Source organism: Malaclemys terrapin, chromosome 2 (genome assembly GCF_027887155.1).
Source record: "Malaclemys terrapin pileata isolate rMalTer1 chromosome 2, rMalTer1.hap1, whole genome shotgun sequence".
Classification (NCBI taxonomy): domain Eukaryota; kingdom Metazoa; phylum Chordata; order Testudines; family Emydidae; genus Malaclemys; species Malaclemys terrapin.
Window position 1 is genome coordinate 80,195,792 of NC_071506.1, and position 26,582 is coordinate 80,222,373.

Consider the following 26,582-nt stretch of genomic DNA (forward strand, 5'->3'; position numbering starts at 1 on the left):
GCTGGTAAAATAAATGACATTCTAACTGTAACATGTTTCCTTTAGGACAAAAAGCAAGGCTTATGTTTCGATGTCTCCCAACATGACCTTAAAAATCAGATGACTCCTTGGCAGATTTGTAGAGTTGGATTTGTCTATGTACAATGAAATTCAGTCCAGCAGTTAAAGTTTTATCAGGAGTTAAACACTGCAAGCTTTCCACAGGCATCTACTTATGAAATACCCTTTCAGGTCCTGACGACTTCAAGCATAAGTCCAATACACTTCTGTTGCATCACATTTCTTTCCATGTTTGTTGTTTCTTAAAAACATTTACATTTAAACAAGGGCATGCTCCTTCCCAGCTCATTCTTCTTCTTCTTCCTGGATTACATACTGAAGTCACAATATTGAATTTGTGATATCACTAATTAAATGCATAACAAATCCGTTATTCAATATTCATTTGATATTTCCACAGCAACACAGTGTCACAAGGATACAATACCATTCAGGACACAGCTGATAAAGCTGGCTTGTGAAGGAAAATCTTCTTATAAAAACAAGTAAGTGCAAGAATAGCAAAGAGAATACAATAAAGTAAATCTCTGCCTTCTTTCAAGTTCACACTAGTATGAAATTTTCCTTGAAATGCAAGTGCTTTCTCCTCACTGACTGAGATGGAGAAATACTTTTAAAGTGACTATGTAAAACTGACACCCTGTTACTCACACCAGATCTGCACCCTGTCTGTATTCAGGGTCAGAAAGTAAAAACATCTTTGTCAATAAAATGAACCTGATTTTATTCTCGTTAGTCCTACAGAGATAATACAGCTATATATTATATTCCTTTTCCTACATCAACAGACATATTAATAGTTCCAATTACAAGGTCAGATTCTGGGATGAACCATTACCAACTCTACATTTTTTGAACTACTGTAGTATGTATGTTGCATATCTATATCTATTTCACCTGAATATCTTCAAAAACCCTTTGAAACACATTCAACTACATGGAATGACTATAGGATTCAATGAAAGGCAACTAAAATATTTTCCCACCCACAAATAACATCAAAATAATGCCTAAAAAGGTAGTTTGCCTGGGACAGCACAAAATCAGTTCAGACCGGAAACGTATTAGAGTATTTCCAGGTAAAACCAAACAAGATGCAAATAAATCTGATCTGTCTTATAAGGCAAGATTGAAAGCCTAACTCTTTTTACCCATGCTTCTGCCCCAGAAACAGCAGGCTCTATTCTGAGAATCAACCATAAACCACAGCAGATATGAGTGCATTAAGGTCTGAACTATCCCTGACAGTTGTGTTGAGATGGAGCATTTCAGCCCAATGGCTGTTTGTCCAAAAGGAACATTTAGGATCCTTAGATGCCACAATGCATGAAGCTAGCTACTGGTTTTTGTTGTTGGTTTTTTTTTATTATAGCAGCCCTGGGAATATTCTGACACCGATGGATGAAGCAGCAGCAGATGAGAGAGGGTGTTTAAAGCTCTCTTGCCTGCCTCAAACTAGTATGGGCACACAGAAAGGACAGGATTCAGAGCCAAAATGTGGGTCTGCTGCAGTAGCTGAAGAACACCTTTTCAACACAGACAGTAGTAGTGAATCTTGTTTTCAGGGAATAACCCTATTCAGCTCATATCTCACTATGGGAGTTAAGAACACCCTGGTTTGATGTCTAAAGAGCAAAGGAAGTTACCTAAACTTCAGGAAGTTACTGAAAGGGGCTACCTGTACATTGACAGGTCAGAGTCAGGCAAAGCACATCAGAAAGGAAAACAATGTTTTCTACTCATGTTTTCAATACATTAAATTCAGTTTTCAATATGACAAATTCAAGGCTTAAGTACCTATTAATACTACAAGAAAATATGACTTATAGCAATAAATACATTTCCTTTTATTAAGGTGCTGCAAATACACCACGTAGCAAAACAACAAGAGTCAGATCTTGATATTTAAGTCAGTTGGCCAGAGCTAAGTTACAATAGGGCTGATTGAGACTCTGGAGAATGAAGGTGCAAAAGAGGATTTTTTTCCCCTTCATGTCTGATTTATTGAAGACTGTATTGATTTAATGTAATATATTCAAAACAACAACATTTACAATACAACAAAGAAAAAATAATCTGGAGAATGAAAGCATATATTACCTCTAAGCGCTGTATTCTTCCCTTGAAGAACATAAACAAAGAAGAATTTGGATAAGCAGCTTCTTTTTTCAGAAGAATCTCCTTAGCCTCTTTCAGTCCTGCCTTGTTATCGCTGCCGTCCAAAGCAAAAAAGGGGCGAACTACTGTGTGGTACCACAACAAAGCTAATCTGAAAGACAACACAGAAAGAACGATTACAGTTTGTTTACAGCAGATGAGTTCTATTATAGAGGCACTGACAAAAGATGCAGAGCACAATTCTTCTCTTGCTTGCCCTGACTTTAAGTCAGTGTCCTTCATTGCCTTAAATTGATTACTTCAAAAGTACACCAGAGTATACGAAAGTAGAATTAGGCTCACAATTTCCAAAGCATTAGATGAGTAGGGTTTTTACAATTTCTAGAACTAAGAGCTGGATAACTTTTTAAAATAATTAAGCTCGTAAAAACACCATAAAACAAATAACAATTGAAGATTGAGGGGAAAGGGGAGGGATATTGAACCTGCTTTTCCAAAGTGTTGACAAATAAATGACCGAGATCAGACTTAATGTGGGGGAAGAGCAGGGCCTGCCTGCTTCCTGGGACAATTGTTGCAGAAAACACCAAGAAGGGATGGTATTCTCAATTTTCCCACAATATAGATTATATCAAACTGACTAATGAATTAATCTTCAGGGCATATTAAAACTGATTATCAGATCAGAACTCTCCAAGCAGAAAGGATTTAACACTGCATTCCACACTTATTGCAGTGGTGCACTGTAGTTCCTAGGCAAACCCAGGAGTGAAGGTATGAACTTTGTGGCACTGAATAGTAGAAAGACCTTCATAAAGGGCAGTAAATTGAGACTGGGTGAAAGATAAGACACAAAAAATACCAGAATGCAGCATAAAGAGTCAGGAAATCTTTTTATATGAGGGATGCCCCTCAAAAGGCCAATATATTGAGGTTTTTAGGATATCCTTTAAAGTACTGTTTTAAGCTCAATAATTTCTCCCTTTTCATAGGAACTATTCGATGATATATATAAAAGGCTTTGGAGAATAAAATCACCAACACAATCTGAAGGCACGTATTTAAAAAAAGATCTCATTATAATATATGATCAATTTAATAAACAATGGCATGTTAAGCAACAATTTGAAAGTTTTTTACCTGCTGATGTTTCCTTTAAAGCAACAAGCTTTTATTTTATTTTTTGTTTCTTTGTAGTTCACTAACTTTCACTACTAAGTTATTTACCAAAGAATTTCAATATAGCTACTCACGTAGCTAAAGGGGCCTTCATGTCCTTACTTTCACTTGCATACATCAGTGATGAAAGCCCCTGTAGGCGGTCTCCAGGAAAACCCAGCAGGTTGATGATTTTGAGCAGGTTTGGGGGCACCATGGATATGCAAAGATGAAAAAGTCCATATCCAAAGCTAACAGCACCTTTCAGTCTGTTTAGCGAATCCTCCGTTACACCTTCTGCAGCAATATGATTATCATTTGCAGCATCAGAAGTCAAGGATTCCTGAGTTATCTTCTTTTGATATACTTCCTGAAGTGTATTAATGTCCACGTAGCATTTATTGTAAATTTTCCAGGCTTTTCGAAGGATCCACCCACCTTTTATGTATGCTGACAACAGAAAGAAAATATATCTCAAGGGTTTATTCCAGATACAAAAACTAAAAAAAAAAAAGTCATAAATGGTTTTTCATAGAATGACAAATACTATATTGCAATTTCTATTTAAGCTGATTTCACTTCATGACTACAAAAAAGTTCTGCAGGATTTTGCAGCAATGGACATTCTGTTACCTGGAGATTATCTAATTAAAAAGGCAAATTTAAAAGGAAAAGTTTTCAAATAGCAATAATCACACCTCGGATTAACCTCATTAGTTATGATACTGCCTATCACATATTTTTGATCTAAAACCTGATTTGATTTGTAAAATCTAGGGAATATCTTTAATAGTAACAATACGATGAATTTATACCGTGCTTTTTAGCCAAAGATCTTAAAAACAATTTATAGCACAAAGTTACTACTACCTGTAGTAGGCAGACAACAAGGATGATGCAGATGAACAGAGAAATAAACAAAGTAAACAATGCTGGCTTCTGCAACTTTACAAACACATGGTGTGGAGTAGGATGAACACAGTGCCTGGCGCATGGAAAGTAGCAAAAAAAAAAAAAAAACCACCACCAAAGGAAAAATGTTTAATTTTAACTCCAAGTGTCTTTGAAAGAGAATGGGGAAAAAATAACCAAAACCTTATCTGGAGTAGATTACAGTGTTTTTTAAATAAGGTAGATATATTTTTTCATACAAACTGTATTCAAAATTGTTTTACACAGTTAAACAGTGACTCATAGGAGAAGAAAATGAAAAAGGTATGAAAGAAGAGGAACATGAAGTACTTTCCACAGATTTGAAATGAGAGCTAGACCTGCCGAGGAGACATATGGGAAGTGTGTTTCAGACAGCAGAAGATGCAGGGAAGTGTCTAATACCGAAAGTGGGGAGCTTGTATGAATGGACAGAGAAGAGACAAGTCCTCAACAAGTAACAGGGAGGACACAGGCAGGTTGCAGCCTGTGCATGGACAAGCATAATAGTTTTGAACTTGAGTTGTTTGAGGAAGGATGTGAGGTTACACCACCAGTCTTTGTAAGTGTGAGAAAGTAGGCAATGGCCCATTGCATGTCTGAAGAGTTGAAGTGATATGATAATGGAGATGCAGTGGCAAAGTGGGAGGAAATGTAGGCACGGATGTATGTGGGTACTGTTGTCGGCACAGGGATAAGCAGATTTTTAGACACAAATTTAGTGTCCAGGTTGAGATGAATTTTACAGAGTGTAAAGACAAATGGGGGCCTGAGACAGGAAGGAATATGGAGACCAATCTACTTTCTCTGCATATTTGTATATTATTGTATTGCTCTTCACAAAAGAACTCCCTACACTTACAAAAGGAAGTAGAGGCGAAGGAATTGTGAAAGAGGATTTTCAACTAGCCCAATCTCTTTTAGACACTGGATGTATGAAATGGAAATGAAGCCACAAGCTTACTTCAGACTATACATGGAGACCTAATTGCACAATCATAGTATTAAAAATTATGTTTGGACTCTCCAGAAGAAGCCATGTGCAGAGAGAGGAATAACCTATATTGGGTACTGGGAGAGGGAAGGGAAGACTACTATAACACTAGGGAATGTCCAAAGCTAGCCTGGATGGAGAGTAATGGAATTTTCAGTCAGTGGGCTTTACAGCTGAAGTAACAATAAATCAACATTCTGTATACAGCTCTGTAAGAAATTGCAGGAGAGCAGCATATTAAAGGTGAAATTAATTTTTTTTTTTATTTCCAAGACAAACTACAGAGTTCTGACTCTATTCTGTCACCATTGATATTATCAGCACCATACACAAGGCAGAATACTGCATTCCCTACATTGTTTTAGGTATTGGTGACACCATGAGCTGTAGCAAGGGAAACAGATCTGTGAGGGCCTGACCTTAACAGGTAAATAAAGGAAGATCTGGTTTTTAAATAAAGTATTTGTAAACTGTAATTCTATTATACTGAAAGTGAACTGACGTGCTCTTTTGAAATAAATATAAAAATAGTTTAATTGAGATCAGATTTCTCATCCCCCATTGCTTTGCTCAGCAGAGCACCCCAAGACTGCAACAGGCCTCCTGGAGTTAAACTTTTTGATTGTGTGTGTTGCAAATGAATTTTTATTTTTTTTTATTATTTCAACAGGAAAAATTAAGCTATTTATTGCAATAAAATATTCCAACCATAACCATGATTCAGCTATATTGCAAGGCTAATGTTATTTCAATTCTCTAATTAGGCCACTTTTTTGCTGCATAGAATATTCAGCAGTTATGTGGTTCACCACAGTACAAGTGCTTATACAATTCTGTACAGCAATGCAGTAGGGATAGAGCAACGGGAAACAAACCAACCAACCACATTTCACTCATCCCCACAGACTGTGTTTCAGTTGGTGCCTTTGATAAGATCACTGCATCCCTGATGTGTGCATTGCAGAACTTCATCCTTCCTGCTTACCAAAGTACAATACTTTGAAAATTTTCTGACAAAAACAGCACATCTCATGATATGGTATACTGAGATATGTTAAAATCATAAATCTGAGCCTTTATTTATTCATAATGTGGATTACTTAACTCTTTGAGATAACACTTGAGTTGAGAGTTCCTGACATTAATTGCTAATGGATTACCTGTGCTATGACTGCAGTGATTAATTCAAGAAGTTTAAATCCCTGCAGCAATGTTAAGTGCACCTAGGTAACAGTCCAATAAAGATCAGATTTGTTTTATAAATGTAGTAAGATGAAAATAGCTACAGTATGTGTGGGAGAGAAACATTAGCCCAATGAGCTACTAAAAGGCAAATTGTTCATAAGCTTGTGTGTTTTCATACAGCTGCCTGTCAAACTGTTCAGCAAAAAGTCAATGATTTTCTACCCATCAATTGAGAACCAAGCAATTTACACATGAAGATTTTGTCTCAATAATTTGGTTCTCTCGCTATACAAAAATCTAGACATCATGCCATAAAAACTAAGTATGTATATAAAAACAAAAAGTTAATCTGGCCAAAAGCTGGATTTCTAAAATGATTAATGGGTGATAGACTCAACTGTTCAGCAAGTTCACTCTCACATTGCTACTGACAAGAAACTGGAGGATCGCAGAGACGGTCCTTAGCCTCAGAGGAGGGTAGTTAAAGATTTCAAGTGAACTGTTCCTGAGTGGATAGACCCAGAAGGGCTGTAAGGCCTGTTTCTGTCCTGAGTTGTTACTGCTGCTTCCTCAGCATTCTCCACAGCAGACCAGAGGAGGAAAGGACACTGACTGCTCTCTCGGCTTTTGGGTCAGATGCTGTAATGCAGTTATGGTATAAATTCTGAAAGGAGGGAAGATTTCAAGGGGAAAATAATGAGCAAAAAGAGTGAGTGAAAGCCATATACTACCCACTTGGAGTGCCTAGAAATCCTAAATGACAGCTTATTGGTATGCAGTGTTGTTGTATCCATGTCGGTACCAGGATATTAGACAGATACGGTGGGTGATACAATATCTTTTACTGGACCAACTTCTGTTGGTGAGAGACAAGCTTTCGAGTTCACACAGACCCAAGAAGAAGAGAGCTTGTAGACTTGAAAGCTTCTCTCTCACACCCACAGAGGTTGATCCAATAAAATATATTACCTTTTGTCTCATCTTATTGGTACAGCAGACAATAGTCCCTTAGTTTATATATCTTATCTAGAACCAAGCAAATTGCAGAAATACTAGTTTTGAAAAATAGGGATTTCCATAACAGAAGGTCCCATGTTCTCAACCAATGATATTTACATTATTTTAATGGTAATCTGGATATTACTTCTTGGATTTTCTTCAGCAGCCCTCCCTCAGTCTTTGTTGACATAAGTGAATACTTGGAAGCATGCTCAGTTAGCACATGATCTGGATCATCTTCTGTATAAATTAATGGGGGCAGGAATGTCTTTCTATAATGCAAGAGATCAAGCAATGCAATGAAATCTGGAAACAGTTTACCAGCTGAGACAAGAAGAGGTTTGTATTCCCTAAATCAGGATTAATTTCTGTGGCAAGCAAGCACCTGAAACGGTCGTGCTCCATGTTTTAATGAATAGAGTCTTTAGCACATTAGAAGTTTACACTGTTTAGTCAGCTTTTCCATCTTTAGCACTAGACTTGTTAATTCAAAACCACTTCGGTCAGCAATTTCTTCCTATCTCCCCCATTTCCTGAATAGGATTGCGAGCAACTGTATGAGTGTGGGAGACGTAAGCCTGTTCCCATTACCTGGGCTTTGCGGGAGAGAATTTTCTCATACAGTTTCAGCCAGTACAACTTAGATGCACAAGGCACCTATACATCTTTGCAATGATTCCTGAGGTGCCTCTAGGAGGATATGCAAAGTATTCTCACGTATATATAAGGGAGAACCAGCAGAATGTTGGGTATTGGTATAACAAAAGGCAGAAAGCCCTAATTTATACAAATCAAATATACATTATTTAAAGGCCCTACTATATATGTATGCATATTTATGTACAAAGATATCATAAATATCTTTAATCCTAAATACAAATTTAAAATGTCTCATTTTTACACTACTGAGACCCAACTTTTAAACCTAGCAAAAACTGGCAAAGAACCCACAAATATACCCTTTCACCTGCAAAACCTTCTATTTCCATATGCAAATAAATAATTGCACATAATATTGGTGCATGCTCGCATACCAAATCCATGTGAACAAATATAAGTTGTTAGGGTACAATGGCTGCACATTTTGCAGACACATTCAGTTTTGAAAAATCTAATCCCTCATTTCAAATGCAATGTCTCTCTTTCACACAAAGCAACCATCTTTATCAATGTGGGTACCGGTAATCATTTTCACACTTTAGAGATCAGAAGTTAATACTCACTCTACATGCCAATGAAAAAAAAAAAAAAAAAGCTAAAATATTATTATTATAGTCACACCACACCTGACAATTCCTGTTTTACAAAACAAAGCACAGCCAGGTAAACTTGACAGTCTGCTACAATTATCTGTCTCTGTAGTCGATCCATCATGGATGGTGCAGATTTTCGGCCATCAGCCTGTTTGAAATATACAAAAGCAGGGTGTAAAAGAAATTATTTTAATTTCAAACTAAACTCCTATAATCTGTGCAATATTTATTAAACCACATAATTTATATTGTATAAATCTTTCAATTTTGACTGTTGGTACACAGGCAACCTTGATTTTCCAGCAAGTTAAACATATTCTGTATGGGAACTGTAATAATCCACAGTGAGCATACTAAATTATATGGAAAAATATTTATTTTAGAACTTGATTAGTGTATAATCAACACACATAGCAATATTTGCCTGGCTTAGTATAGCCATTTCCTGTAGTTCCCCCCTTCTCCCCCCACACACAAAAGTGCTTAACTGTATTACCTTAAATAGTCTGAAAAATTAATGCACAGGATATAAACACTAGTTTTAGAATTTCTAAATTAACTTCAACCATGTTATTTATTCAAAATTACACTTAAAATAAACATTATGAATTCTATCATCGATATCAGATTTCCTCAGTGTTGAAAAGCACATCTAAAGAGAGTACCAAATTTCATTTCATTCAAAAGTTCCCTATTTAGACCTACTGTTTAATTTATTATAGTGCCATAGCTGTCGATGAGCTTTTGGAAAGAAATTTATATTAAACAAAAACAAGACCAAGATCCTTGTCCTTGAGAGACTTCTCAGGTAAACACCGATGTTTTGTTGTAAAAGATACCAGAGGAAGTTTTTGTTACTCTGCACATACATTACGATATAGAAAGGCAGTAAGCATGCATAATACTTTATTTACTGATTTATGCATACATAAAAGTGCAGTTACTCTCATAGTCACTAGAGATGCAATGGCTAGGTGATGAACGAGGAGACTTGGGCCTGGCAGTCCTTCGTCCTTGAAAATCTTTCCAATTACCAGATGGCAAGATAGCATACCCTCTAAAGCACATAGATCTTTTACTTTGTATGAACACGGCTAACCACCCTTTTTCTGCAGAACCCTCAACTTTTCAACTTGACATGTGAAGAGTTATTTTATACAAATCTGAAAAAAAACGGTTACCTACCTTTTGTACCTGTTGTTCTTCGACATGTGTTGCTCATGTCCATTCCATTCTAGGTGTGCATGCCCTTGTGCATGGTGGGAGATTTTTGCCTTAGCGGTATCTGTAGGGACAGCTGTGGCGCACCCTTGAGTGCTGCGCTCATGCATCAGTACATCAGGCACTGCCGGCCATATGCCCTCTCAGTTCCTTCCTACCGGCAACTCTGACAGAAGGGCAGGATGGCAGGTAATGGAATGGACATGAGCAACACATCTCGAAGAACAACAGTTACAAAAGATAAGTAACTGTTTTTTCTTCGAGTGCTTGCTCATGTTGATTCCATTCTAGCTGACTCACAAACAGTGTCAACGGAGGTAGGCTCAGAGTTCATGGTCTTGCAGCACTGCTCTGCCAAAGCCAGTGTCATCTCGAGCTTGCTGGTAAGTGCATAATGAGATGCGAACATGTCTGCCACCGCAACGAACAACTGCGTTGACTTATGGAACAGTTTTGTTTTATCTATGTAGAAGGCCAGCGCCCTCCTAAAGTCCAGGGTGCGTAGCCAGCTCTCCTCATCTGACGTACGGGGCTTTGGAAAGAAGATGGGTAAGTATATGTCCTGCCCAGTATGAAACTGGGAGATGACCTTGGGCAGAAACAATGGATGCAGTTGCAGCTGTATTTCATCCTTGTAGAAGATTTTATAGGGCAGTTCCGAAATAAGCGCCCTGATCTCTGGCACCCTGAGGGCTGACATTATCGCAACCAGGAATGAAACCTTCCAAGAGAGAAGTAGGAGAGAGCAGGAAGCCAGAGGCTCGAAGGGAGGCCCCATGAGCCGCGATAGCATGAGATTCAGGTCACAGGGAGGGACGGGATCCAGGATGTGTGGGTAGAGACACTCCAGACCTTTCAAAATCTGGCCCATGTCATGAGAGAAGATCAAACTGCCTTGGAATGGAGGATGGAAAGCTGAGATAGTGGCCAGGTGGACCTTGATCAATGACAGGGACAAACCTTAGAGTTGGAGGCGCAGCGAGGCCTGTGCAGCCTGGATATGCTGTTCCGAGACCCAGCATGTGAACCTTTTCCACTTGACCAGGTAAGTCACTCTGGTGGAGGGTTTCCTCCTACTCAGCAAGACTTGCCGAACACTCCCGTTTTCCCGTGTTTAGCAATGCAGAAGCCATTCTGTCAATTACAGCACCTCCAAGTTCTGGTGCAGAAGGCTGCTGTGGTTTTGGGACAGCAAATCCAGCCAGCGGGACAGCTATTGAAAGGTCCAGCAGCATGCCGAACCAGTGCTGGCAAGGCCAGGCGGGGGCTATTAGGATAATCTTCGCCCTGTCCTGCTTCATATTCACAAGGATCCTGTGAAGGGACAGCACTGGCAGGAAGGCATACATCAGAGCCCCCAACCACATGTTCTGTTCATTCTAGGGGATGGATGGAGCCCCTGTCCATCCCCCAGAATGAACAGAACACATGGCATTTCCTGTTCTGCCTGGATGCGAACAGGTCCACCTGGAGAGTCCCCCAGCTCTGGAAGATTATGCTGACTGCCTCCGGATGGAGCGACCACTCGTGGAGAGACAAAAAGGTCCTGCTGAGGTGATTTGCTAAGAGGTTCTTGGTTCCAGGCAGGTGTGCGCCTACCAGATAAATGGTATGCCGCATGCAAAAATACCAAAGGCCGAGAGCTTTTTGGCAAAGGGCCAACAACCTGGCTCCGCACTACCTGTTGATGTAATACATTGCAGCAGTATTGTCCATCAGGACTGCAGCACCTTGCCGTTCAGGTGGGGCAAGAAAGCCTGGCAGACCAGGCGAACCGCTCTGAGCTCCCTGATGTTGATATGAGGGCCAGATTATCCCGCAACCAGCGGCCCTGGGTGCTTAGCTTGCCCAGATAGACTCCCCAACCCAGGTCCAAAGCATTGGAGACCAGGGTCAACGATGGGGACAGGGCCGCGAAGGGAACTCCCTTCAACACTGACCCAGGGTCCCACCACCAATCCAGGGACAACCGGATGTGATCCGGCACCCTGACTACCCAGTCTAGGTTGTGCCTGTTGGGGATGCAGACTGACACCAGCCATGCTTTCAGAGGCTGAAGATGGAGCTGGGCATGACTGACCATGTATATGCATGCGGCCATGTGGCCCAACAACCGCAGACAGTGAACCGTGGTTACCGCGTGATTTTTCACATGGGAGATCAGGTCCGACATGGCCCGAAAACACACTTCCAGAAGAAAGGCTCTGGCTCGTGTGGAGTTGAGAACTGCCCCAATGAACTCTATTCACTGGACTGGCACTAAGGTGGATTTTTTCTTGTTTATTAACAGGCTCAAGTCACAACAGGTGGAACGCACCAGATCAAGGCTCCTCTGCACTTGTTCCTGAGACCTGCCCTTGATGAGCCAGTTGTCAAGATATGGGAAGACCTGGACCCCTCAACGTCTCAGATAAGCAGCTACTGGCACCATACATTTTGTGAACACCCTCAGGGCCGAAGAGAGGCCAAAGGGCAGCACCGTGAATTGAAAATATCCCCCCACTATGAAACGAAGGAAACGCCTATGACCTTCGAATATGGAACTAAGCATCCTTCAAGTCGAGGGCGGTGTACCAGTCTCCCGGATCCAGGGAAAGGCTGATGTAGGCCAGGGAGACCATGCGAAACTTCAACTTTCTGAGAGACTTGTTGAGGCGACGCAGGTCTAGAATGGGTTTGAGGCCCCCTTTTGCTTTCGGGATTAAAAAATTGCAGGGTTAGAACCCCTTTCCTTTCATGTCCTGAGGGACCTCCTGCATTGCCCGCAGGTGCAGGAGGTTCTTGACCTCTTGAATGAGAAGTTGCTTGTGAGAAGGGTCCCTGAAGAGGGATAGGGAAGAACAGGGATGGGAGAGGGGGCGGCCAAAAATTGTATGGTATAGCCCTGAGATACTACATTCACCTCGGACCTCTGGGTGCTGGCCCACGACCAGACCAAACAGAAGGTATGAAGACGGTCAAGGAAAGGACAAGGTGGATACAGGGAGTCAACTGGGATGTCACTCTCGAGCACACCTTCAAAATGAGCGCTTCTGGTCCCCAGGATGCTTTGCCGGGCTGGGTTGTGTGGGTGAGTGGGAGGAGAAAGGGCAGCAATGACTAAAGCTCGTGTCTCTATCCCTTCTCCTTGCAGACTCTTGACGAGGCTGCCAAGGCCTTGGCCAGCCGAAACTGCTTCCTTGCAGACTGTGGGGTGTGCACATACTCAGCGAGCAAAGGGTGGCACAAGTGACCTTTAACCCACGCAGCCTTGTGTCAGTCTACTCCACAAAGAGCCCATTCCCATTGAATGGGAGATCCACATGTCTTGGGATAGGCCGGCAGTCTGAAGCCAGGAACTGCGCCTCATGACTACCTCCGAAGTGGCCACCCTAGCCACCGAGTCCACTGCTTCCCATGCCATATGGAGGGAGCACCTTGCTACTGAGGTACCCTCCTCCACCAGGGTGCTGAATTCCTAGGCCAAACCTTGAGGGAGGAACTCCTTGAACTTATGGAAGGAGTCCCATAAGTTAAAATTGTACCTGCTCAAGAGGGCCTGGTGGTTTGCCACCCAGAACTGCAGGCTGGCTGTCGAATAAAATTTTCTTCCAAAAAGGTCCAGTCTTTTGGCCTCTTTATTTTTGGGAGTTGAACTGCTGTGCCCCTGCTTGTCCTTCTTGTTGGCAACAGAGATGACCAGGGAGCCCGGTATTATTTGAACCCTTTGGCCGGGAGAAAGTACTTCTTTTCTGCCCTTTTGGAGGTGGGAGGGATGGGCGACGGGGTTTGCCAGAGGGCCTTGGCAATTTTCAGGACCCAGTCACGCACTGGTAGTGCAACACAGGCAGATGCCAAGAGCACATTGAACAATGTGTCCGCCTGCTCAGACATCATCTTCACCTCTAGGCCCAAGTTCTCAGCCACCCATCAAAGCAGGGCCTGGTGTTCTTTAAAATCATCTGGCAGGCTGGACCTCGAGAGTCCCACGACCGCCTCATCAATGGATGAGGACAACAACTGTACTACTGGGGAGCCCCCATGGCATCATCCCCCACAGGGGAAGGGGGTTTTGGGGTGGGCGCTGTTTCCTCTGCCCTGACCTCTGAGCGTGCTTCATTCACCGAGTCCAGTGCCGTCAACTGTTGCTCCAAGGTGGCATCGTTATCACTGGCATGCCCCATGCACTCCAATAATGCCACTGGCCATGCTGCCAAGGCAGCGCTGTAGATGTCGACATGGTCTCAGGTGTCCAATCGTGCCAGTGGAGTCTCAGCGAGGGGTTAAACTGCCCTTTCGTGCCAGAGGAATACCCTTTTGGTGACCACGGTAGGGCTGTCGACACCTGCGCCTGCCTGCTAACCATCGCCACCAGAGACCGGTGCTTAGAGAAGGATCAGTGCCGGTGTCATGGGGACCAGTGCTGGAGCCACTAGTATCACGAGAGTAGTGCTCCCATGGGGCAGGAGACAGAGAGCTGCGCCGAGAGGATGACCGGCGGAGGGTGAACGGTGCCGGTGGTACAGAGACCAGCGCCTCCCCCTAGGTGATCTGCGTCAAGATGGCGGGGACTGCAAACGTGGCGCTGGTGACTGAGGGCGAGCCCAAGAGGATCTGGGCTGTGACATCAGAGATCTGTGGTGCGGAGATAGAGAGCTCTGCCTTGGCTCAGGGGATCAGTGGTGCTCCACTGCCTCCTGGGGGGTCTTGAGGCTGGCCTGCCCTTGTAGGGAGCCATTGCTGCCTCCTGGGGCACGCATGGTGCCAGTGGCACAGGCGGAGACCACTGCTCTCTCAGCGTTGTGGGAGCTTGGGAAGGTGTCTATGTCGCCACAAGTTTGCATCCCCCACCGCTCCTGGGAGTCAGAGGTGGATCCTTTAAGGGGGTAAGGGCCCTGACTGGGAGGAACATCCACATGGCTCCGGAGTGGCCGGGCGGCAAAAAGTGTGTCCTTTGCCCAATGCCCCACGTCCTTTCTTGCCCAATGCTGGGGAGCCATGCTTCTTAGTTCTCTTTCTGGGCACTGGGGATGAGAAGTGGTGCTGCGTGCAGCCCGGTGCTGGGGGTGAGCTATGCACGGAGACCGAGGTAGTAGGACTCAAGTCTTGGCGGGATGGCTTGGAAGCCGGACAGAGGGCAGACTCCATGAGGAGAGCCCTCAAACGAATATCCTGCTCTTTCTGAGTCCTGGGTCAAAAATTTTTACAGATACAACACTCATCCTTCACATCTGATTCCCCCAAGCACTTGAGGCAGCTGCTGTGGGGGTCACTTTCAGACATAGTCCTGTTACAGTCCATGCAGGGCTTAAACCCTGGAGACCGGGGCATGCCCCGCTTGGGGCGAAGTCCCCAATGGGACTCTAACTTCTAACTACACTTAATAACACTAATTACTATAAACAACTATTTACAAGGCCCTAACGCTCAAAGTCTGGAGACACGAAACCACTAGCCTTTGCTATGCAAGGAAAGGTGCTCCGACTAACCACCATAGGCGGTAAGAAGGACTGAGAGGGCGTACGGCCGGCGGTGCCTGATACACAGATGCATGAGCGTGGCACTCAAGGAAGTGCCACAGCCAACCCTATGGATACCACTAAGGCAAAAATCTCCAATGACCACGCACGTGGGCGCACGCACACCTAGAATGGAATCGACATGAGCAAGCACTCAAAGAAGAAGTTATGCCATTAGACAAGTTCAGGTAATGATAAAGCACCTCCACAGGTGCATCTTGGGAAGAATATATTATGGAGTTACAGAAAATCACACAAGATTACTACTTCTGAGATTCAACTAGGCCCACTAAAGGCAGAAAAAAGCAGATTTTCTTTTAACTACATATTGTAGGTAAAGCTGCTCGTTTTGGCTGGTGAAATTCCTTGCTCAGTTTCTTACAGGAATGTATTTCTCTTAAATAACTTTTGGGTTAAGATGTTCAGTTTATTTACATTGAAACCTTTCTGCATACTACACTGTCCACAAAGGCGTTGAAACAGATACCTTCTCTAGTTAGATAATGTGAAATTACAAGAATTTGAAAATTCATCTCTTTTCCATTTAGGGCCTGATTCTGCTCTCTCAGTAGTGTAAATCAGGAGTAACAACACTGAAATCCCTTCTCTGTCACTGATCTATTATATGACCTTGGACAAATCACTTCACATTTCTGTGCCTGTTTCCTCCTCGCCTTTTGTCGATTTAGATGGTAAAGGGACCCCTTAGTGCCAACTGGCAGAGGGCATAAGGGGTGGTGCATAAGGGTCTGATGTCTATATAATAATGCACCAAAGGGTGGCATGTGAAGTCTCTACCAATAGCCAGTAACACACTGGACACCCTAATCATTGCAAAGTGCATGCACAGACATTATTTAAGGAATTAGGTATCTATACTGAAAACTATGTTCTTAAGGTGTGGGAGTTAAGATAGGTCTCTAGAAGGTGATAAACAGGTTCTGTTCAGGTGGGGGGTAGTAAACATTTCTCTCTCTAGCTGGTCACATGAAAGATCTAAAGGAAAAAAACAAACACAGGGTGTCCTGTTTATGAGTAAGGGCAATGGTTTTGGGGGGTATAACTGGGGGTACTGCAGTACACCCCAGGCCCTTCATTGAGATGAATTATCAGCGTGTTCTGTCTTATGAAAGAGGGTCAGATCCAACCTGGCTAGAAAATACTGGAAAGACTAAGTGAGCTAAACTTTCATTAGACAAGATGGTATCTTGTTAATTAAATCTAGGCTCTAGAAGACATTAGAATTTAATTTTATATGTAAGCATTTGTTTCCAATACTTTCACTTGCTACTTCTAGAATCTCTACTCTTTGTTAAATACATTTTTACTAAACATATTTAAGTGCTGTGTGTTAAGTGGAGCGGTGATCCTCAGGTGAAACTGGTAAACTGGTATGTACTGTTCCTTTGACAGCAGTGAATTTGTGAATTCTGTGAACCAGTGGTAGACACTCCAAGGAGATGCTCCGGGAGCTCAAGGGTTGGAATCTGCCTATCTGTAGAGAGAGAGAGAGAGCAGGGCTTGCATAGGCCTAGCGTGCTGGTGTTGCCTGTGGTCAGTGGGGATGGAGAGCTGACGCCTGGGAGGCACAGACAAACCTTCCTCATGCTAACTGCAGGCAGTACTGAAGTGCCTCACAACCCTGGCTACCCCTGGGAAGCATCACAAGATATTACTATGTATATAAACTAAACAAATAATTATCCGGAGTAATCAGACTGCATGCTTCCTGAAAGAAATTCAGCAGATGGTCGGTCCCTTGAAGAGTATATGTTAAGAGGAAAAATATTTCTTTGCATCAATCACAGCTCTTCTGTAGAGTCACACATTCCTTGTACAAAATAAAATAAAATAAATAAATTAAAAAATCAGACTCCAGGTGGCTCCTTAGATAACTCCATCTCAACACAGCCCAACTAATTCAATTCCTAGAGCTCACCATTAAACCCCAATGGCATCCAGACACCAAAATCACCAGGTTTCAGTGAGGAACCAGAGTCAAGAGCCTTCTCTAACAGCTGATAAAAGCATTTGGTAACCGGACAGATACACCAGTTGGGAGGGTAGACCAGGTGTGCCTCATCAGCAGAGACCACCACAAAAATTTGTGAGGTTATGACTAAACTCTGTCTGTGATGCTAATACAGGTATGGGATAGCCTCTGCATTGAAATATTCAGAATATCTAACCCAGCAAAACACAACCATATGGGTGGCCTTACGGGAGCTGTCCTCAACTCTGGGTAAATCTCTCTCTCAAATTTCTAAAATGCCCATCAGTGTGGTAACTAGCCTCTTTAAACCTAGAAATTCCATATGCCAGCCCATCTGAGCTGACACGGTCATGCAAATTGAAATTTTCAAGAACAACAAACCACAAGGATTCCCAACAGCGGTTCTGACATCAACTCAGCTATGAAAACCCCTCTTGAATGCCAAAAAGAAAAGGAAAGGTAGAAGAAAGTTTTCACAAACGGTTGCACACAGTACACAATAGCTAATATTTTACAGATGCTCCACTTACATTCCTTTTAATTTTATTCTTGATTGTTTCTATAACTCCAGCTTCTTCACTCTCACACAGTTTTTCTGTGGCTTTTAAATCATCGCAAGCCAACTGCATTTTCTCTTCTTCAAATGTCATCATGGCATTCTTTCAAAAATAAAATGCAAAAGATTTGAATAACAAAACAACAAGAAAATTTACATCAGCTATTGGTGCAGTAACTATAGACAAAAACTAAATAAGTTTCTTTAAAAAACATTTGAGGATTAAATTGCTACTCGAGACTCATGTTGTGTATATACACAGCTAGATATATATACACCCCTTGCCCAACCGCATTTAAGTGTCCCTCACTAAAATGTCAAGAGTCTGAAATCAGAACTTATTAGCTGACTCTGTTTCTCTCAACAAAACTGAATGTTTAATATACAGTTGAACTGAAAATACCGTCATATTACATTAGCTGAAAAATGAATTACATTACATAAATTCACTTTCAATTACTGTTATGCAAGATTCAATTTGTGTCTGCGCACATACTGTTTTATATAATTTATTCACGTAAATAACATTCCTCAAAGTCAAGAACAAATAAAACCCACTGCAGTATGAGTGATAATGAGCAGAATCCCTATACTTCTTGTTAAAAAAAAAAAAAAAATCATTTCAGCTTCCATTTAACCTAGCTAAAAGAGGGTCTCAGGATAACTGACTTCTTTTTCTGATGCTTTTGTCTAATGGAAATACTGGATGACATAGGCATGCGAAGTGCTGTGGCTATCTTTAGAACAGTAACTAAGCAAAAGCTTTTCAAGGTACAATGATGCTGTACTGTGCTGTTATACTGGTTCAGTAAATCAACTCAGATGAGCAAGCCTAAGAGATTTTCATCACGTTGGCCTAAGGCAAGAGGAAAAAATCCTCCTATATAATATGACTTTCCAAGTCATGCAGTCCACAGACTGAGGTGTTTAAAATTAATTTAATGTACAAAAAAGCACTTCTGGAATATTATAAAATTATCTTTTTTTTAAATTTTACTATTCTATATATGGTTGCACTTTAGGATTAAGCAGGCAAGTCACAATAAGGTCAACTTAAAAACGAGGTTCAAATACTTTCTTATATACTATTAAATATGCTTTTAGATCAGCAGCTCATTTTCATCCCTTTTCTCTCTTCTTCCATTTACGATGTATTTAACACATTTTCATAAATGTGACTGATCACACATTAATAACCTTTAGTCTATTAGCGTTCTTAGTCCTCAAATAAATTTGTACCCTTTTTGAAGGTGCAGAGGTAAGATGTTTTCACATGAAGCCCACCAGTTTTATTCTAAAATAATGATAAATGAGACTTAGAAATTAACAGTTTATTATAGGACAAAACTGAATTTATGAATTTCATTTTAATAATTCTTTTTTCAGTAAAGCAAGATAATCAGTCTTTGGCTTTTGCTTTTAATGGAACATGTCAATATTTAATAAATTTGAGATGTTGAATTTATAGAACCCTTTACTCCCAATTAAAACCACATAAAAGAGCAAAACAAGTTAAGATTCCATGTATGCAATGTAATGAGTTATGCATGTTTTATAACTACATTAATTTTAATATTCTAAAAGAGTTGAGCTTAACAGGAAAACACACACACACACACAAGGAAATTAACAATGATACAAACAGTGAGATGAATTCTCTCTGCTCGATTTGTTCACCCACTTACCAGAAAACTGACAAAACTGGCCCCAAAACTCATTAATGGACTGTGGTTTCTGTAAAAAAAAAAAAGTAGTTATCAAATGTACACATATAGTTTACTATAACAAGCACCTATAGAAAATATCTGATGTCAAATAAGAGTTGTGTGTCTGGGAATAAATCTGCTTCATTAGACCAAATTCTGAACTCAAAAAGGTTTTTCAATCAGTCACTATACCCTCCTGAAAACAAAATCAGGAAGCCAAAAGTTAAGCCCCTTGTACCAACAGGTCAGCATATTCTTTCAAAAAAATATTTTTGATGGGATTTTCAATACTCATCTAAAATTAAACTTATCAGGGAGTATGTTTAAAAAAGAAAAAAACTTATTGTCAAAACATATCTAGTATTGATTAAATGACATGAAAAACTACATAAGCCTGATGTACTCAAATGCACATCTTTTTAGTGGTTGCTGGGACAATACTCTATTATAAACTTGTCCTGGCAGATAACTGTTAATTGATTCCATTAAAAGAAGATTTTTTTTATTTGTTTTTCATTGATTTATGCAAGATGATAGGGTGAAAAAAGTGGGTACATGATACTCTCCAGGGAAAAAGCCACAAGATGGAAAGAACTCAACATAATTCTCTGTGGATTTGAGTCACCTCTGCTAGTACACGAGATGGAAACTGCAAATTTCTGTCTTTCAGGGTTTCCGTGGCCCAAAAGTATTAACCCTTGGGAGCGGGGAGACAAGCAATAGCCTTGATATTGCAACTGCATCCAATGAATGGGGCTTCACATGAGCCAGAAATTCACCTGCATGTATGCAGTTGCAAATTTGGGACAAATGGGGAACTCCATGGAGGTTCTGCTAGGGAAGGGCCACTTCAGTTCTAAGGCCAGAAAACCATAGGATCCCTGAAGGTTGGGGTGGACATGGAGATACGATTCATCAGAGGCAGTAGAGACATACATTTTCCCTGCTCAGTGTCACCTATTTTAGGGGCTCCACTCTCCAGCCTGGAGCCATCCCAACAGAGCAAGTATTGAGGATGCCTTGCACTATTTCAACCCTCTGGTGGGTGAGCACTCTGCTGTTAAGGAACCTTGCAGTTACTGCTGGATTTATCCCTCAGCAGGGACCAGAAAAGTAGCAGAGGTTATGGCCTTCCAATGATAGATCTGAAGGCAACTCAGGGCATCCTTGTTGATCTTGGACCAACTTTGATCTCACCTCCCTGCCTGGCATTTCACACCTATCCGGCAGCATGTCCTTCAGTGAGCCATGCTGCGATTGGCCATAGCCCACTGCTCAATTGTTTTCTCCTATCCCTCAACTTCTGAGCAGATTTCTATTTGTAAGAGTGATTACAATATTCCCTGGTATTCTATTTCTAGAAGTATCTAATGTGTCTTTCATCTAGTCAAGCGCTCAGGAAATATGGTGATGGACACTGTAGAAATGTGTATATAAAAAGAATGCGACTTGGAGACCTGAAGTTCCAATTTGATAGTTTATAAGAAGTCTGATTCTTTATCTGCTTTGTTCCAGAGATCTAAAATAGGTTAGAAGTCTTTCTCATTAACTTTTAGCAAATGAATTAAGAAATTCTACATCACGGAAGGTTTTCCTTGTTTCATGAGAATTAAGATCTATTCCAAGAGGGTGACAGCAATTCCTGGACCAAACAGACAGGCAGGTTATATTCAGTACTTGGGTCAGGTTTCAGACTGAATGACTACTGCAATCACACAATCACTATAAAACCCTGTCTATGGCTAAACATAGAGCTAGCTGTCAGGAACTCTTGTTATAATCTCAGCAATGCAACTGATCCACTGTTTGGCCTTGGACAAATCATTTGTTTTCCAATGTATAAAATATGTAAATATCATCCTTTTCATTAGCAAATCATGGTTTGTGATGGTCTCAGGAAGCCAAGATGTAAATGCAGGTTTTTCACAGTTTACCCATGTTTTACTTTATGTATTATATGTAACCATAAAGCCAATAAGCTTAGAGAAAGCAAGAGAGAAAAAGGAATGAGAGGGAAATAAGAGACGAAAATAAGAACTGAAAAACCTACACTTCAAATACACATTATAGTCTGTTTGATAACACATTTGTAAATATAAACCCATATATATTTTATAATATAAACTTCTTGCTGTGGGGTTTTTCAAATAAATATACTAATATACAAAAATCAAAGAGGAAAACACACACTTCAAACAAACATTCTAGATATTTTAATCTCCTGAATGTAATCGACAGGCAAACAAAGAGAGTAGCCACCAGAAATATCATTATTTAGTATCTAAACTGTGCTCAACAGAGAACTGTTACAGACTAGCAGAAACCAGTCACACGCAGGGCCGGCTCCAGGCACCAGTGAAGGAAGCACGTGCCTAGGGCGGCACATGCTAAGGGGCAGCATTCCGTCTATTCTTGGAGCAGCACAGTCCGGGTGGCTTTTTGTTTGTTTGTTTTTTGCTTCGGCAATTCGGGCGGAAGTCCGAACGGCTTTTTTTTTTTTGCTTGGGGCGGCAAAAATGGTAGAGTCGGCCTGGTCACACGTTACGTGTGGTTCAGTGACGCTTCCACCTAAAACTCTTACTTAAATTCCAGTGACCTGCTTAAGTACTCTTCTGAGTATCTGCAAGATATTAAATTATTAGTTTCTCAATGAGCAACCAATACTTCTAGCCTCCCTCCCTCCCATTCATCCTGCATCAGATTAGACTTACAGCATTTTACCCATTCTCTCCAATTCTTTGCACTCACGTAATTTCTACATTTTAATTTCATAATTTCTACCTTTTTTGTTTGGGTGGGTATTTTACCCACCTCTTTGACATGCCAATTCCTTCAGCTGTTTCCAAAATGATCATTATCCAGTGGGTTTTCTCTTTATAGCAACACATCCTATCCTTTGATATTTGTGCCTCCTAATCATCTTAATGTTGCCTGTCACTTCATTTTGCTGCATCCGTTAGTCTGGTTTCCTAGCCAGCAATGTACATTAACATTATTATCCTCACCATTCTTTTTGATGGTGTCAAGCATCAATGCTATTTTCTTGATGAGGATTTATGGCTTTGAACTATAGATCACCATAAAAAAAAATATTAGCCAGTAAAGTGTTGGAAAGAGATTTACTGACTTCAAAAGAGTGCATCTCCTTATTTGCTAAGCTTCTCCTGGAATTTAAGAGGAAAACACTGAATTAGAATGAAATGTGCATCAATATGTTATTTTTTTCAAATAAGGTGGGGGGGGGGGTGATTTTTTTCTTAAAGACATGAAGGGGAGTGAACATCTATCACCTTTAAACAATTTTCAAAGAGTTGCCGAGGGATTGTGCTACAGTAGTTTACTCTATTCCCCTTTCTTTTGTTTTTTTTTTCCAAAATCTTGTGAAGCTCATGTGGCTGTACATTTCTCAAGTGAACATAACACTAAAACTGCTTTAGCTCCAACATTTCTTAAAACAGGAACTTATTGTAAGAAGTTATTACTTAAATTCCATATTTTAAGATGAACATGTCAAGCAGTGAAAAAATCCAATAGCTGAATTGGCTTTGAGATCAATTACTGCAGTGAAATCATGTATTAAGTATGCTGGTAATCTCTTTCTAGGTGCTAAGCTAGTGATCAATAAGTCTTTAGTTCCTTAGATCTCATTTATCACCTTTCTTATGTAAAACAGTAGTATTACACCAATTCGCCTGCCCTTTGTTTGCTCAAATGCATTCTGTAAACGTCAGTTATTTCTAAAGACTTCCCTGTGCTTTAGAAAAAGCTATCTAAATCAATACTGCCACACTGGCTATTTTCTTTCTTCATCAGTTATTCTACTTAGACAATTACTTTATTATAATAGATAATAGTTTACTTACAACATGTTATAAAAATCCTTACCCAGCTTGTTGAATGGAGGTGAAAAAAATTAGGTTGTATCAGTGCAGATGATGATTTGTTAAGTAATATTTTGCAGCATATTTACATTAAAGTCTACACAATTATAAACCTCAAAAACATGTTTCAAATTAAAGAAGTACAGAAACATTTGAAAATCCTTAACTATTACTTTGGATATCTAGCTGCAAGGCAGAAGGTGTTTATATGGTAAAATACTGTAAAAACAGGATGAACAAGTATTTGCATTATCTTAATGACAGTACTGCTGCTAGATGCCACAATTCAATTATGCCAGTGTAGTTCATGTCACTATGGCTCTTAATATAGCTAATTTTGTTTCGGAGGAAGGAGAGGTGTTTGCTCTGCCCTTATAATAATGGAGATATCCCATCTCCTAGAACTGGAAGGGACCTTGAGCTTCTCAGAGCCTGGTTCCCTAACATCTTTGCCCATGAAATTCTACACTTCTACCGCTCACCCCACTGTTCTTGTTGACAAAAACAAAAAACAAAAACAAAGCTTCCTACTTTTCTCATTTCTGTATTTTCTGCTTAGTACATCCCCCAATTTTGCACTTTTCCTCTGCCTCTCTTCCTACTGCTACAGGAGAGGGTTTTTTTGTTTTTTTGCTGCTTTGGATGGCAGCTACCAATTCTAACCATCAAGGCCAGAAACCTTACCCTCCACATTGTTCTGATGTTGTTCAAAGTCAGCAGGACAAATGCAGGGGAAAAAAATCATTTGCTCGGTTTTGTTTTTAAACTCAAGTCTCGCTGATCAAGACTGTAAACCTCTGAACAGACCCAACAAGAGCATACGTGTGTGTAAATTAGCAAGAATGACAGCTGCTAAATCATCAGTTATATCAACAGATTGCCACCCCCCTTTTTTCCTGGAGCTTTAGAAAGGTTTCCAACTTTTTCCACAGCTGGTCTTCCATGCCATGGAGTATAAATTGTCAAGAGATGAGAGATACTTCACCCTTCCCAAAAGAAATGAGCATGGATAATGAATCTGCAGGCCTCCCATCTCAGTCGAGTGATTAATAAAATGCACATGAAACCAAGATTTCATGTATGGTTTTTGAAATACTAGCACCATGTACATCTTTATTTTATGACTTTTCCAGAAATCAGGAATTAAAAAAAACACCACTAACTCCCTGCTTCCACAAACACAAGTTCCAAAAGCTGCCATATTTTAGCTCAGCTCAAAATTTCAAGTAATATTCATGCAGCAATATTTAAGGACCTTTTTCCCCCCTTGCTAATTTAGCAGTATCTAGAAATATATTCTAGAGTCTATTAGACTGTGACTGATGAGATTATGAAGTTGAAAAATAGGCTTATCAATGCATTCAAATAATGAAATAGCACCAGAATATCATGAACAAAATACAAGATGTATCATCTGCTCCAGAAAATAATTTTTAATATTTTCCAAGCTAACAATTAAAATATTATTCCTTCTAAACTTATGGATGGATTGGATAACACCTACTGACATATTTTCAAAATGGCAAACAAATAGTTAAGAATACAAAACATTCACAAACAAAATACATACATCTTTTTGGTCTGTTTAGCCAACAATAAATAATCCTTTAATTGATTTTAATGTAGCTTGTGCAAATAGAAATATAATCTTAGAAAACAGACACATGTACACTATTAAACACTTTATTCAATATTAGCTGTATTAGCAATTTCGTGTCAGAATTAATGAGCTGAAAGATTTTGGTCTAATGACTAAGGACCTACTTGAAATGTGGGATGATTGTCAAAAAATTGCAGCTGAGTTGTGGACAAGCAATGGAAAATTGTGGAAAAGTAATAATGGACCTTATTATTACTGCAAATAATAATATCCATTATTACTTTTCTATGATTTTTCCGCTGTCAGTTGCCCGGGGCTGTGAACAGGGGCCCAGAGCTGATAACAGGAACATTGGGGGGGAAGGGAGGGGGAGAGAGGGGGAAAACGGACTCCCAGCTGTCAGCCACATGGGGCAGCCAGGACTTTCACTGAGAGCCACACACATCGCAGGGCTCCTACCGTCAAAACTGCAGTGGAGGCCTAATATTGCAGAATCAGCAGTATCACCAGTTAAATAGTGCCTTACTAATGGCATATTAATTGCAAACAGGAAATGTCGGATGTGTGTTTAATTTACATTTGCCTAATTCATTTTAAGTTTGTTTTAGTACTAGTTACAGAATATATCTTACATATACGCAATTGCTACTTTTCATGACCAGTAGATACCAAGGTAATTTATTGTATAGTCACAATAGTTAGCACTACTGTTTCCAGTGCTGGTCTTTAGATACCACTAGAACCTAGTTTCTGTAACATACATATGTTGACCAGTTGCAATAAATAGCATTGAAAAGGTACATGTCTCTCAGTTAACTTAGCAATGTACTGTGTATATTGCAGAAACAATCATCCTCCCACACATCAACACTGGATGAAAGACACGGACGTCATTCTTCTTTTAGTAAAAGCCAACTATGCAGAAAGAGAAAAACAGGAAGAATTAATTTCCACTCAAGCTAAAAATATCTTTAAAAAAATTAAAGACATTTAACTTATTTGTTTGACAACTGGTCATTGTACTGTACCTTAAGTCTGAGAGAAGCTCTTTTTTTCTAACTCTTTTCTTCATTGCCACTGCAGTCTTCTCAATGGACAAAACCCCCATCATTCAGCTGTCACTGCTTTGAAGCTTTACGTTATCTTGAAACAATAAGTTTCTTCATGTTAAATCTTACAGATATCTTAAAATACAGCTGCAGTTTTTCTATTCTCACCCAGTGAAAATTCTGGTGTTTGTGCTTGTAAGCTTTTACCTCATTTTCTGCAGTTCTACCTATGATGGTGTTCCAAAAGTCTCTCTTCAGCCTAACCCAAAAAGCATGCAGCAAGTCTCATAATTGTTTTGCTTCACTATCAATATGCCTTCCCCTCTTCACTTCATTCCCTAGTCTTGCAGTCTTCTATATTGTCACTTTAAAAAAAAATCT

At 40.4% G+C, this 26,582-nt stretch overlaps 1 protein-coding gene and 1 non-coding gene across 3 annotated transcripts in view; both read right to left on the bottom strand.

The window, feature by feature from the left end:
* TTC39C (tetratricopeptide repeat domain 39C) overlaps positions 1-26,582 on the bottom strand; it is a 70,914-nt gene that overhangs the window by 36,953 nt on the left and 7,379 nt on the right. Inside the window, exons 1-6 of one of the 2 annotated variants that reach the window (XM_054018785.1) lie at positions 22,677-22,738; positions 19,651-19,699; positions 17,940-18,068; positions 8,731-8,845; positions 3,432-3,786; positions 2,161-2,329 (exon numbers count right to left, since the gene is read on the bottom strand). In XM_054018785.1, the coding sequence (XP_053874760.1) occupies positions 2,161-2,329; positions 3,432-3,786; positions 8,731-8,845; positions 17,940-18,068; positions 19,651-19,683 (801 nt within the window). In that variant the 5' untranslated portion in view covers positions 19,684-19,699; positions 22,677-22,738. Of the gene's footprint in view, positions 1-2,160; positions 2,330-3,431; positions 3,787-8,730; positions 8,846-17,939; positions 18,069-19,650; positions 19,700-22,676; positions 22,739-26,582 lie in introns of those variants that run through there. The other variant, XM_054018784.1, reaches the window with a different exon arrangement.
* On the bottom strand, positions 3,933-4,080 carry LOC128833262 (U4 spliceosomal RNA). The gene has a single exon (XR_008444159.1). It is a non-coding gene; the product is annotated as a U4 spliceosomal RNA (small nuclear RNA).